Below are 14,125 nucleotides of genomic sequence, written 5' to 3' on the forward strand. Positions count from 1 at the left end.
AGCAAACACAGATCTGGCTCAAATTCCTCTGCATATATGATCTATGCCCCTGGGTATGGGCCATTTGAGTTCAGATAGTTAATGACCAAAGCGTTTTCCCAAAGAGACACTTCAATTCCCCCTGAGTAAAGCTGAGTGTTTCCCTCCTCCTGTACCGTGTGTAATGTCTGCTGCTAGGAGGGTCCCTAAAGGACTTCATCACTTTTACAAGTGTTCCAGTCTCCTCCTAAACTGTCACTGGATTAGAGGAGTCGAGTAACACAAGCATCATGGGAGCTTATAGTCTTCCTGGCAATTCTGTGTGGAAGCTCTTCTGAGTGGGTCTCTATATGATGGCCTCTACACTAGATCAGGTGGGATCAATAGTGAAACCTGTTGCACTCCCATTGCAGGGCTCTCCCCACGCTGTGAACTTGCCAGGGCCACTCTGTAAACATTTCAAGGCAAATTAAACTATATTTAGTAATGATAGAATATCTATCTTTGATCGCCAACAACATTAGTTTAAAAAAAAACTAAAGTGAAAGCGTTATGATGTTCCTCAGTGAGGGAGAACCCTGGGGAGAACCCTGCATTGTAATGATCGGACAACTCTGTGGAAGTGACAGACCTGGCAGCCTGATTCACTCAGTGGATGATGCCTTGGTAAAAGGGCATCTACAACCTCTGAAACGCCTACGTACCACTACTACAGTAAGTGCACTACTCTGGTGGAATGGGAAAAAAACAAAGAGGTCTGAAATAAAGCATCTAGCCGTGTTTCAGAGTCTCTGTACTGCAGAACTCGAAAAGGTCAAGATGTTCTGGTGCAATGACTGATTACTTTCAGAAGGGACTGAAAAAAGATGAGTGGAAAGCAAAGGTTAAATAAATAAAATAAAATGTCATGACTGTAGATTTACTTTCCCCCATTTGAATTCCCTTCCAAGAATAACATGTGCAAACTTCAAACCGACAGTATACAAACTCAGGCCTGAAGTGAGAGCATGTACTGAGCATAATGAAGATGGAATGCAAGCCCACTACTGAGGAGAACATCAACACTGATTTATGAGTACCGATTAATTAGTTATCATAACAGCTTTTGCTCCACGGAGGATGAATTTAAAGTAAACTTGATCAAGATCAAAAATAGCCATTGTAGAAAATACACAACATAGCACAACGATAAAAATGGCATACTCTTTGAGAAAAAGCTAACAACCCCCCACTGACAAAAAAATCAATGACCTGTGAACATGACTTACTGTAATTTGAATGCACTTTGTCAATGTCTTCTGCAGATTGATCCTTGGAGAAGACCATTTCCTACAAAACAAACAAAAAAAACCTAAGAAAAGGATCAAGCCAACACCACACAAAAGGTTTGTTTACAAGTGACAGCTCTTTTTATTAAAACAGGCAACCAAAATACACAGCATCCTGTTGCTCCTGTTTCAGCTCCTTTTATTAAAACAGGCAACCGAAATACACTGCATCCTGTTGCTCCTGTTTCAAAGGCCAGTCAGAGAGGTCTTGTTTGAGTACATACACGTTTGTTTTTCCCCTGCAGTTGATTCCTTGTCTTCTCGCTGGCCTCCACTTCTTTAGCAATGTCTTCGGCTGTTGACCAAGGATGAAGAGAGACCTTTATGACCCTCACTTGATCACAAACATAGCTTGTTTATATGAACTGTGCTTTTCACCACATAAACGGTCTTTGCCCCTGAGACCACTGCTAAGGAAATGAAGCCCTCTCCAGAGATGCACATATACCAAAAACAGGAAACTATGATGCATTTCAAATTTCAAAAACCCTGTTTGGGATTCCTGCATTCCTGATTCATAACTTCCAAACACACACATGAATTTGATTTTACATTACATTTATGGCATTTAGCAGACGCCTTTATCCAAAGCAACTTACATCAAATACATTTTTCTTTTTTTTTTTAAACTTGTGAAACTTGTACGGGGGGGTAGTGGGGATGAAGAGGTCTTTAGGAGGGACCGTTAAGATGTAGCCTGAAGAGATCGGTCTTCAATCTATGGCGGATTGGTAGTGACTCTGCAGTCATGACAACAGTGGGAAGCTCGTTCCACCAGCGGGGCGCTGGTGGAGGGGAGTGACATGGGAGAATTTGGGGAGATTGAACACCAGATGGGCGGCAGTGTTCTGGATGATTCTGGATACAGAAATATACACAAGTGGTCGCAAAAGTGTAATTCAAGTGTAATAGTCTCAGCAGGTGCTGCTAGACTGGAGGCCCTGCAGAGTTTAAATAGATGGTGTGTTGTTGTTGTTGACAAGGTTTATCCTCTGACATCTCACATCCAATAACTTACTAAATAGTAAAGATAAATAATGAACTATGGTGGTAATATCATTTCTAATGGTCACTCACTGACATAGCTACTTGTCAACACAGTATTTACTTTAGCATTTGCAAATAATACAGAGAACCAAGGCATCACTGTTGCTTGGCCAACTTAAGCAGAAGCAATACTCATTTCACTTCAATCTTTGAAGTTAAAAATGAGCAGAACGGTCAGAACTTTCAAATCAAGGAGGTGCTCAGCTCAATAAAATGAATTAATCATTAACACCTCCCACCCCCTTTTCTGCAGAACCTGTGAGCGTTCTGTGAAGAGGCAGATGAACTGGTCAATGAGGAAGTAGTCAGAATGGACTTGGCAGGGCTGTGACATGGCCATCAGAGCGCTCCCCAAACATTGCTGTCAGTGGGCCTTGCCCGCCCCTCGCCCGGTATTTTCCCTGGTATATTGTGTATTTTTCTTTAAATGGATGTCAATCATCAAGGATTGTTTGAAATCAATAATGGCCACACACATTTCTGAGCTCTCTGGCCGTAATGGTGGAAACTCAATTCAGGGTGGTCAAAGAGAAATCACACTTAGACTATTCTTCAAGCATTTTCCATCACTGTGGAACACAGTTTAAATGTTCTACAATTGTCATGTCCTAGCACACGGTGCCCCTGACCTGGCGCTTGCTAGCCTCTTACCTGACATGGGATTGAGGGAGTCACACTGGGCATTGTAAATGTGCACAAACTCCTGGTGCCTCTTGGTCATCTGTTCTCTGGTGCCCTGGGCAGAGAGGTTACAGGCCTTCATCTTCCTCTTTAGCTCCTGCAGGGAGAGCAGGGTGTACACCAGCTTGCCCATCGGCTTCCTCTTCCCAGGTCCACCTCCAGGCCCACCTAACGAGCTGGGACAGACAAGGAGGGCAGAGGATTAAGATCATTAGTTCACAACCTATGGTAAAGACATAATAATAATACATTTTATTTGTAACGTGCTTCTCATTTGTACAATCTCAAAAGTGCCCAAACTGTAGTCAGTAGACATGACAGTTATTGCCCAGCGGTGCCAGACATTTGGAGTTACTGCACTATTCAATGACAGAATTGCTGTGGTTGTACTGGACATACTCAGTCAGGCCTTTCTGCCCCAATGAGTTCATCATAAGGATACCACAGTAAGACACATGAAAGTTATAATAGAGATGTCCATTATCCATCTTAGGCCTGATATGCAGGGGTCACGTCTGTTCAATAATGAAATGATATCAGGGGTGAGGAGTCACTCCACTACCACTTTTCAGCTTAGTCGACATATATTTGGAGTCAGGCAGTTTTTGGCAGCTATAAATGAGAAAGGCTCTCTCCTTTATCGCGGACCACCCCATAAGACCAATAAATCTGTGGGTTTTCACTGGGCTTTTCCCACGTTCTGTTTTGGATCACTCCTGTTGGGTCCTCCGTCCTAAACTTAGTATGGATTTATACAATATCTGCTTTTCAGCTAAAGAGTGTATAGAGGATTCAGGATGTGACAAGGAGGTTCTACCCCCCCCCCCTCTCTTCATCGCTTAAACATTTAAACACTGAAAATTCATCTTTATGCAGAGTAGTGTGATATAGTAAAAGGTGTTTAAAAGAACAGAAGCCTGCGTTATCCATCACTATGACATCAAGGACCGCTACCAATTGACGCAAACATAATTTCTGACAGAAGAATTTCAACTTGCCGCAGGGTGTATTAATCATTACTGCAAAGTCACATCAAATATCGTCAAAGCACAACATCTTCGGCTTAACTGCAAATTTAAAAAGCACTGTAGACCGTAATTGTAGTTGAGGAAACAATATGACTTTCCCCTTGAACATCAATCTAGAGGATATGAAATGCATACACATCAAAGATATGTCATATACCCTTGCCTGGAGCGAGCTTTATGTTGAGGTTCATGGAAAATGTTACGAGAGTTCTTCAATACACTTGACCCCTCCAATGCTCTACATATCTTAGTCCTAGCCGAGCAACAACACACAAACCAAAGGCGTGATTATTACATTTAGATGTTAGATGTTAGCCTTGATTAGTTGAACCAGATGTGTTAGTGCCCAGACCTGGGTCAAATATAATTTGAAATCCTTTCAAATATTGTCAGTGTTTGATTTAGCCTGCTTGCAGTGTCAAATGGGCAGGGTTAGCACTTTCTGGGACTATTCCATTGGTTCCGCACAATCAAGTACAGATAAGTATTTGAAATCATTTTAGAACCCAGGTCTTGTTAGTGCTAGGCTAGAACGACAACGTGCACTGCCTTGTGGGCCCCCAGGAGCAGGATGGAGAAACATCTCAGAGACGTGTCCTCTGTACCTCCTCAGGCTTTCCCTCTTCTCTCCTCCACACAGACAGTTGTCCAGGTGCCTGTTGATGAACTGCTGAGAGATGGCCACAGAACACACAGGACACTCCACTGCAGAAGACAGAGAGGCAGGCAGAAACACATAAGGACAAGGGAGGAGAACAAACATTTCAAAGCAGAGTAACACTGTGAACGGGCCAATCGGCTACTGTTGTATATAGCGTTAAAGCCATGGATCATCTTAATGGGCGTGAATACTCCACACAACTGAGATTAAAACAATTAATAATAATAATACAAAAAGCAATATCTAAACCTCCATTCTTCCCACCCTAATGGAATGCATTTTAATTTAAAACCCTACGCATTATAGCAGTATACTTTGGCAGCCAACTCCTTCTCATATTCCGTAATGTTCCAGTGGAAAAGAACATTAGTTAGGAGGAGATGTACTCCAGACTCAGAGAGGCGGGGCCTCACCTTTGACCACAGGATTGTCCTGGGATGTGGATGGGTAGTCGGCCACCTTAAACGACTCCAACACGGAGATGTCCATCTTCTCTAACTTCACAGAGACCATCACCTGAGCCGGTATCTCCTCCGTCACGGACTCGCTCTTCAGAGAGTGAAGATGAGGAAAGCTCTTTTTAGGGATCGTTTTTTTGACAGGGTCGTGTGTGTGGGTGTGTGTAGGCCCAGGCCGTTTTTTACGCCATGGAGCAGGCTGCTCTCTCTGGGCCTCTGTAGTAGGAGACGTAGAGGACCCATTCTGGAAAAAGTGACGGATGGAGCCTCCCTTTGTTCGGCCACTCTGTCTGGGGGTTTGACACTTGACAGCCGAGGCAGAGATCTTCGGGGAGATCGGCGGTGAGTCGAAATTCATTTTTGACAACTGCTGTCTGGGATTAATCAAGAGAAAGAAAAAAACAAAAACATCAGAGCTTTTGTGTGCGAAGAATTAAGAGTCACACCAGAGGAACAAGAGGACAGAGCTGACGAGCTCTCCACCTCAATATGCATGTATAAATATGCACGCACACATACACACACACACACACACACACACACACACACACACAAATATAATCCAAACAAAAACAAAAACAGCCACACACAAATCCCATTGTGGCACAGGTACAGGGCCCCCTTGGGAAGCCGTTACGGACCAATTCGAAAAGAGAGAGGATTATCTGCCAATGAATGCTGCTGACAGTAATGTGAGCTCCTTGACGTAAACTGCACATGTCCAATTATCTAGCATTTCCCTGCTGAGCGAGAACGAGCGGGCCAGTTGGCCACAATCTTGGAAATGTGGAAAGCAAACAAATAGAGCTGGTAGCTGCAGAGCCATTACTGGGCCATAAAGTGGAATCAATGAGCTGTGCAATGCTCTGCTTTCCATATTGAAATCCTTTTATTTGTCTTTGGTCGAGGCATTAGAGCCGCTCCTCTAGAGAGCTTTGCCCCTTTTATTTTTTGATACCAGACTTTAATAATAAATATATATACTCATAAATATACTTTTATAATGATTTCACCAGATATTAAGTTGTGATCAGCTGCATACATGTAGTGATCAGCTGCATACAGTACCAGTCAAAAGTTTGGACACACCTTGCCAAGAGTGTGCAAAGCTGTCATCAAAGCAAAAGGTGGCTACTTTGAAGAATCTAAAATCTAAAACATATTGTGGTTTGTTTAACACCTAATTCCATATGTGTCCCTTCATAGTTTTGATGTCTTTAATATTAATCTACAATGTAGAAAATAAGAAAAACCATTGAATGAGAAAAACCATTGAATGAGAAGGTGTGTCCAAACTTTTGACTGGTACTGTACATCTAGTGATCAGCTGCATACATCTAGTGATCAGCTGCATACATGTAGTGATCAGCTGCATACATCTAGTGATCAGCTGCATACATCTAGTGATCAGCTGCATACATCTAGTGATCAGCTGCATACATCTAGTGATCAGCTGCATACATGTAGCAAAGGACCAGAACACAGACTTTCTCCCATTTATTCTGTATAGACTGATAAGAGTGGACAGGTGTGAAACAACAACCGCTAGCTGAGGTGAAATGTTCAACACTCAAAATTGCAAATAGAACTCAACACTTGCCAGTTTTGATCGTAAGATTCATTAGTAATATTTACAATTAATAACATTGCTGTTGTTATTTTAGACGGGAATCATATTATTTCACATTAGAAAAAGACTCACATCAGTTTCAGACGTCTCCTGTGCATCAGTGTTTGGTCTTGGAATATGTAGTTTGTGTAGTGCTATTTTTGTACACAGACATTTTTACGAAAAATAAATAAATCCTTGTGTGTTTTCCTGTCAAGTTGAGGTTTCAAACAGTCTTTGTATTTAAGTGAAATCATTGACGGTAAATAGCCTCTATGGAGCATCTCCTGGATAAATTTGTACTTCTGGTACCAGTGCGTCATACCAGGCGGGTGGTGACTTTTGCTCTCTATCCTCTGGTCAAACTATGCCCTGCAGTTCCTATGGCAGTGGTAGCAGAGGGTGCACCTTAGTAAGGAGCAGGAAGAAATGCAACTAAAAAGCTAAAAATGAATCTCCAAAATGTATTAAAAAACGGTATGCTTTACCTGGTCTTTAATTTTCTTAAATTTTTCTAAATTTCATCTCTATGTAAGACTACACTTTTGATTGTAAAACCTGCTAGCACTATGATAAGTGGGGCAGATAGCACATCCCTTTGACCAATTCCCGACTAGACGGCACTGTAAACATTTTGTATTTGCCTCATGTTAACCATATACATACACTGTCCTTGGAAATAAGTCAGTATCCCATGTATTTTCCCTTACTCTCTTTCACACCCCCTGCTGGTACAAAATTCATGTTTTGCGGGAGTGTGAGTTCTCCTATATACAGTATACACTCCCCGAACACTTTATTAGGAACAAATGTACACCTTCTCATGGTGGAGGTGGTGTAATGGTGTGGGGAATGTTTTCTTGGCACACTTTGGGCCTGTTAATACCAGTCAATCATTGCCACAGCCTAATTGAGTATTGTTGCTGACATTGCTGACCATGTGCATCCATTCATGGCCACAATTTACCCATCTTCTAATGGCTACTTCCAGCATGATAATGCACCATGTCACAAAGCAAAAGTCATCTCTAACTGGTTTCATGAACATGATAATGACTTCAGTTCTCTTCAGTGGCCTTCCCAGTCACCGGATCTGAATCCAATAGAACACCTTTGGGATGTGGTAGAACGGGAGATTCACAGCTTGAAAGTGCACCTGAAAAATCTGCAGGAATTGTGTGATGCAATCATGTCTTCAATCATGACTTCCAAACAACAAGGAATGTTTCCAACATCTTGTGGAATCAATGCCACAAAAAATTCAGGCTGTTTTGAGAGCAAAGGAGGCCCTACCCAGTATTAATATAGTGTTCCTAATAAAGCGTTCAGTGAGTGTATATTCTCTGGTACACGATAATTTGGTATTGGACCAAAGACAGAAATGACAGCATTGCCCAACCGTATTCAATACACTAGAAATGCCTTTCCACAGAGAGCAAAACACTGCTTCACCTAATCTTGTAACGCTCACTGCATCCGATCTTTATAGAGTTCATCAAAATGCCAATAGTGGGATTATGCAAGTCGATATAACAACAGGGGCTGCATCGGGGGTAATGAGCATCGAGACTAAATGTGTGGCTCTCTCATTCTTTTACTGCTTCTCTCATTCCAGCTCTGGCAGGGTGTCAGTATTCAAACTTTTATAATCGCTGACTGGGGAGATGCAGACAGATAAAATACTACATATGACTAGTGTCTCCCATGTCAGTTCCACTGAGTTACCCTCATCCTCTAACCACAGGATAAAACCCCCCCAGAACCTTTCTGAGTCTGGACATAGTCAGAACTGCGCCTCTTAAGAGAGTCAGGCCCTTTCACTGCCTGCTTTCAGCAGATTCAATACGATGACATCAACATGTCAACATTGTGATACTTTGAACAATAATTTAAGCTCTCACTCAGAGGCAAAAGGTAAAATATAACATGTGGAGGAAGAATAGTGTGGCTAATTAAACATTTAATCTCTCCCCCTCTCTGCCTGAATATCATGCGTACATTTTAAATTAACCAAACACAGGAAAGGAAGATATTGTGAGAGCTTACTGCATTAATGAGAAAAGTGTACCCATTAATAATTGTATGCTACTGACAGAGGAGCCGGTTGTACAGACTCTCACACAAGCACGCACACACCAAGAGTTATGCCCTCTGGAAGAGAGCAAAGAGGCAGAGGACAGGTTGCTAAATAAATCGCCTTCCCCCACATGAGGTGTGCTCTGGCATGGGTTGAGCTGAGGTGGAGGAGGATGGGATGAGCTGGAGATGATCTAAGCTTACATGACAGCTTGATCTGATTGCCTCCCTGATTTACTATTCAGGTGCAGGGAGCCCAGGCCCTTTCTAAATAATGGGTGAGCAAGCCATGGTTTTTGGGAGCCATGAATCAGAGATTTCCCAGAGGAATGGGCATCTTAGTGTTGCTAGGAATCCAGAAGAAGACTTTGTACAGTACCTAAACATGCAATCACTATAAATAGCATACATTCAGAACAGCATGCATTCAGAATAGCATCCATATTGGGATCCAAATACGCATCACCCTAAGGCCAGGATCCTATGCTGCTGGTGGCTTTCTGTCATTTTGTTGGCACCAACGCTATGCAAATGTCCAAACACAGAAAAATGAGAATAAGTGCAGATGTAGTTTAGAAGGGGGGGGGGGGGGGGGGGGGGCAGGGCTGTGGAGGCTTCTGTTTGAGAGCCCATTGATCATCCTGGAGCTGACCTGTAGCTACCAGCGGTCCAGACAAAGAGCAAAGAGAGAGTCAATACTGCCTTCTAAAAGCACACACTCTAATTGCAATTCAGTTGTCTAAGCATATTGATTTTGAAGTTCCCAGACCGACCTTCCTAGAATTAATATCTGGTATAAAAGCCCCAAAAGATAAGGATGGCTCACAGTCACATACAGTCTACTTTCATGGTTGGATAGCTTTACCTACCTTTAAGGGATAATATAGTAACTATGTTTCTAAGTACTCAAAAACACAGACACATTTTACACAAGACAACAGACAGGAAAGAAATCAAGGCAATCAAAGCTACTGTAGCCTTAACAGACAAAACATGATTTTGACACCCACCATCTCAGATTGTTCTGAAATGGTTTCTGTCGTTAGCAAAAAAAAGGATAAGCATAACTGTATAAGCATAATTATTTTGTAGAAATATAGTTCCATCCCTGAAAAATAAGCTAATTGATTGTCCACAAATTGGCCATTTTAATTTTGTGGGATTCATATAATATTCAATAGAATTTAAACCCTAAATCTGATTTGGACCCAAGTAAATCCAATTAAGACATGAGGAATTCTAAACAATGGTCAAAATGTGGCCTGGAGTTTTGTTGCATGTCTTTTTGGTTAATCTGGTAATCTAGAGGTTGCCTTGTCCAAAGGTATTAGTCATTAGTAGAGCCCTGCTGGTACTGCCGATAAAGCAGATATATATGACGATATTGTTTTTCAGAGGTGAAATTAAAAAGAGCTTTTTAATTCCTTTTAACACGTGATTCAGAAGATAAACAATGACAAAAAGATTCTAAAAGTCTGAACTCATCCACTGAATTATATTAGTTATATTCTATTCATTAGTTATAATTCACGAACACATATACAAATTCAGTGAAATGCACTCCTAAAACATCATCATAAAACTGTATTGTGCTCCATGCTATTGACACACACAGTTGATTGGAACTACACACCCAAGTGCAAGCTGCTTGTGACGTCTGACTCTGAAATTGTATACTAGCTAAAGCCATGTTAACTGGTGAAATAATTTATTGGTAAATAATATCTTACTGTGTGACTCCTTATGCCGAATAACTCTCTTGTTCAGTCAACATCCTTTTAGTTAGTAACTGTGTTAATTGACTGCAGTCCAAGGAGCTAACGTTACTTTCTTAAATTCAGCCACTTAGGCCCTCCAGTAAGCGAAAACGGCAAGTTTATCCATTCATAACAATTGTTGCTCTGTAAAAACCCAACTACACTGATATTCTATCATTTCAGAAAGTGAGGCTGACGCACATCTTTGGTGCTGAATCGGTGCATTATCTGAGGAATATGTGCCGATACATATATTTCTCTAAATGGCCAATATCAGCCTATAATATCGGAGCTCAGACATGTCTGTCAGGCTCTAGTCATTAGTCAGGGGGGTTGGAGGGTTGAATTCTATTGAATATTATATGAATCCCACAAAATGAAAATGGCCAATTCGGGTACAATCAATTATCTTATTTCTCAGGGATGGAACTATATTCCTACAAAAATAACGATGCAGGAATACTTATCTTATCTGTTTCTAATTACAGAAACCATTTCAGAACAATCTGAGATGATGGGTGTCATGGCTTGTTAATTTTACATGGAATGACCCAGCAGGGAAATTAACCAGTCCACCATGTGTTAAATAACCATCCCATTCTACCTTGTGAGAGGTCACCTATTGTAGTGTACCCCTCTTTTCACATGCTCGCTGCTAGACAACAGGAAATTAAAGGACATAGGGGAGGACCAGCCCCATAAGCCACTCTCTCCCAACCCCGATGGCCATCTGACATTTCTCTGCTCTAAAGGAGCCCTTTCAGAGTAATGACGCCACTGTGATTGACGCAAGAGAAGCATTCATGGTTTTAACACTGATAACGGCGATGCACAGCGAGATCAAATCTGCAGCAGCCTCAAATCTTCCTGTTCAAGCAAAAGCAGACATTGTTATGCTCACTCATAAAACGGGAACGCTTATTTACAAGGCAGCATCCATTTGGGGAATTGCTGCAAATATTTTCGATGTGGTTCCCTCAATATCAGGCAAACGTCCTGCAACGTCTCTTTCATGGAATTAATGCAAATGCAAAAAATTATAACAATATGGGCCTAGCTTGCGTGTCAGGTGCACCAGATAGAAAGAGTGGTATATGAATGGCCTTGGTTTATGAAAAATAAATCCCCATTTGATTGTAAAAGGAAATCCTTGATTCAGGGGAGGATTAGTGGAAGGTAAGTGGTAGGACCAAAAATAAAACAATCCAGAGGGTAAATCATAAACTAGTCAATAACAATAGCATCCCTCAATTAAAATACTGTCTGTCTTTATTTGTTCCTAATCTTCAGGTCCCTGGAATTCTCATAGCAATAGCAATTTATAGTGGAGGATTGTCTTTGTTGTACACTATATAGTAGTCAATTTCCTGTCTGTCATTTCCACAACATGGCCAAAGCATACACAGCATCTGAATAGACTTCTATTGCTCAGTGTCCAATGCCACTGTGTGGAGGGTGAATAATGAAAAGGCACAAAAAAACAAGTACATGTGGCCCTCTGTGAGTTACTGTAAGTCATCAAATCACAGTCCTTGAGAACACAGCAACACTCAACTTCAGTTGAAGTATTGCAAATGACATGCACTGTCTATTTTCGAAACAAGACGACCATACTTTGTGGTCTACTACTGTGAAAATGATCAACTAAAACCTGCCATTTGATTTGATATGATGGAAGGACTAGCCTGAGCACACAGCATTATTGAGCTTTGATGGCACACGAGGTGTGCACCCTCGCTGAATCTACACCAATAACTACACTCACTAGTTCCAATGATGAGATAGGGTAGTGTTTTGATGACAGTTTTAATTTGTTCTCCATCAAGAGTATAGCAGGTTATCTATGACACAGACAATGTTATCAATAAATTGAAATACAAGCAGGCTCTGCCTATCGTATTAGTGCATAGCATTGACAGCGAGGTTTTAGTGCTTCACACTGCTTCAAGACACTATCTTGGTCTCTATTGTTTCCCAGGGCCATAGGTTTCATTAAGCATGTCCCACTATTTTTTCTTTTTTAATGGCATTTTTTATTGTAACATATAGAACTCATACCTTTCATGTCTGATAGAAATTATTATTTATGCTGCCCTCTAAATTACCTGCTAAAGGTACCATGAGTATTGTTAAATTGCGTAGAACCTACACCCATGGTGTTTCCATATCATTGCCATGACACTTGGAATAGATAGTCAGTGGCTTTTTCCCCAGAAGGTGTTTAGTTGAAGTTATCATGTATGATGTATCTACCTTGCACCTTGAAAGTTTACGACCAGGTCATCTAGTATCCGGTTGTTTCTCAGGTCCTGCTCTGTTGTTGGCTAAAAAAAGAGGAAAAAAAATCATAAGTCTTTTTGGTTTTGACATATAGAAAGCACACATATTAATGAATGAAATTATATTATATTTATGAAAATGCAGGTCAAGGGTCTCATCTTTTGAAGTGGTTCCTACATAAACCACTAACCATTAAGATTAGTACAGGAGGTGAATGTGGTCCGTCACATCATGTCCATCAGTCCATTACACATTTGTGATGGTACGCTACGGTTACATGATGTAATACTGCCAGGGCGGGGGGGGGTGTACTTTCATACTTACTGAATTACAAACAGGACATTGCAACTTGTGAGAAAGGAATTTCCTCATACACAACGAGCAAACTGTAAAAGACAATGCACCAAATGAAAATGCAATGAGAAATATTTCAGTATAATGCACTATAAGTTCAATCAAAGACATGGTTTGGCTTTTGTTTGGACTTTTTGAAAGCTGACCCACTGGCTGGTGATGACAGCTATCTAGGTATATTAACTTACAGTTGTGAGAGCATTTGGTCATCATAGCGATATTCAGGAACTCGAAACAAATGGGACATCGGAGCAGGGCATCAACATTCTGTAAAGAAAGTTCAAATAAATTGTCATCATATTCTGTCTGCTGCTAGATTCCATAGATGAGAGCTAGCACAAAGCTAGCTAGCTACATAGCTTTGCCCTCTTATTGAACTACTTACTTTGAGACCTGTGAGATTTGATGGTAAATCCGCTTCATTGAGGGCCATGATAGGTTTATAAAAGTACCGGCTAGCTTCTTAAAATTGGTTAGAAGTTGTGTCGTTGTGATCAGATGTGCTTGCTAGCTAGATAACAGCACTGATTTATCCCGCTAATATGTTTTCATAATACTAGACGTGTGCTTCCGATGATGCTGTCACTTCCTTTGTTTATGGGTGCGCTCGATTTACGTCATTGCGCTTTTTTGGGACTGAGCACGCACCGCACACTATATAGAACATACTGTATGCTCTATGGTATAACTACCACTGCCTGCCATATAGCCCACTAATGTTTCTTATTAAGTGTTAATAAGAGTTAATAATTTCTCTACGTGTTCCTCAGATAATAGACTAAGAATCACAATAGAAAAAAAGAACAGTGTGTGTGTGTGTGTGTGTGTGTGTGTGTGTGTGTGTGTGTGTGTGTGTGTGTGTGTGTG

The 14,125-nt window shown here is 41.1% G+C and overlaps 1 protein-coding gene across 3 annotated transcripts in view; it reads right to left on the minus strand.

Annotated features, from left to right (window-relative positions):
- rad18 (RAD18 E3 ubiquitin protein ligase) overlaps positions 1–13,787 on the minus strand; it is a 34,540-nt gene extending 20,753 nt beyond the window's left edge. For all 3 annotated transcript variants that reach the window (XM_083669014.1, XM_083669013.1, XM_083669012.1), the window contains exons 1-9: positions 13,644–13,787; positions 13,447–13,525; positions 13,229–13,290; positions 12,878–12,948; positions 5,138–5,556; positions 4,669–4,768; positions 3,006–3,211; positions 1,532–1,602; positions 1,248–1,308 (exon numbers count right to left, since the gene is read on the minus strand). In XM_083669014.1, coding sequence (XP_083525140.1) covers positions 1,248–1,308; positions 1,532–1,602; positions 3,006–3,211; positions 4,669–4,768; positions 5,138–5,556; positions 12,878–12,948; positions 13,229–13,290; positions 13,447–13,525; positions 13,644–13,691 — 1,117 coding nt within the window. In that variant the 5' untranslated portion in view covers positions 13,692–13,787. The remainder of the gene's footprint in view (positions 1–1,247; positions 1,309–1,531; positions 1,603–3,005; positions 3,212–4,668; positions 4,769–5,137; positions 5,557–12,877; positions 12,949–13,228; positions 13,291–13,446; positions 13,526–13,643) is intronic.
- Between the last annotated feature and the right edge of the window lie 338 nt (positions 13,788–14,125).

This window comes from Argentina silus (assembly GCF_951799395.1).
Source record: "Argentina silus genome assembly, chromosome: 4".
Classification (NCBI taxonomy): Eukaryota; Metazoa; Chordata; class Actinopteri; order Argentiniformes; family Argentinidae; genus Argentina; species Argentina silus.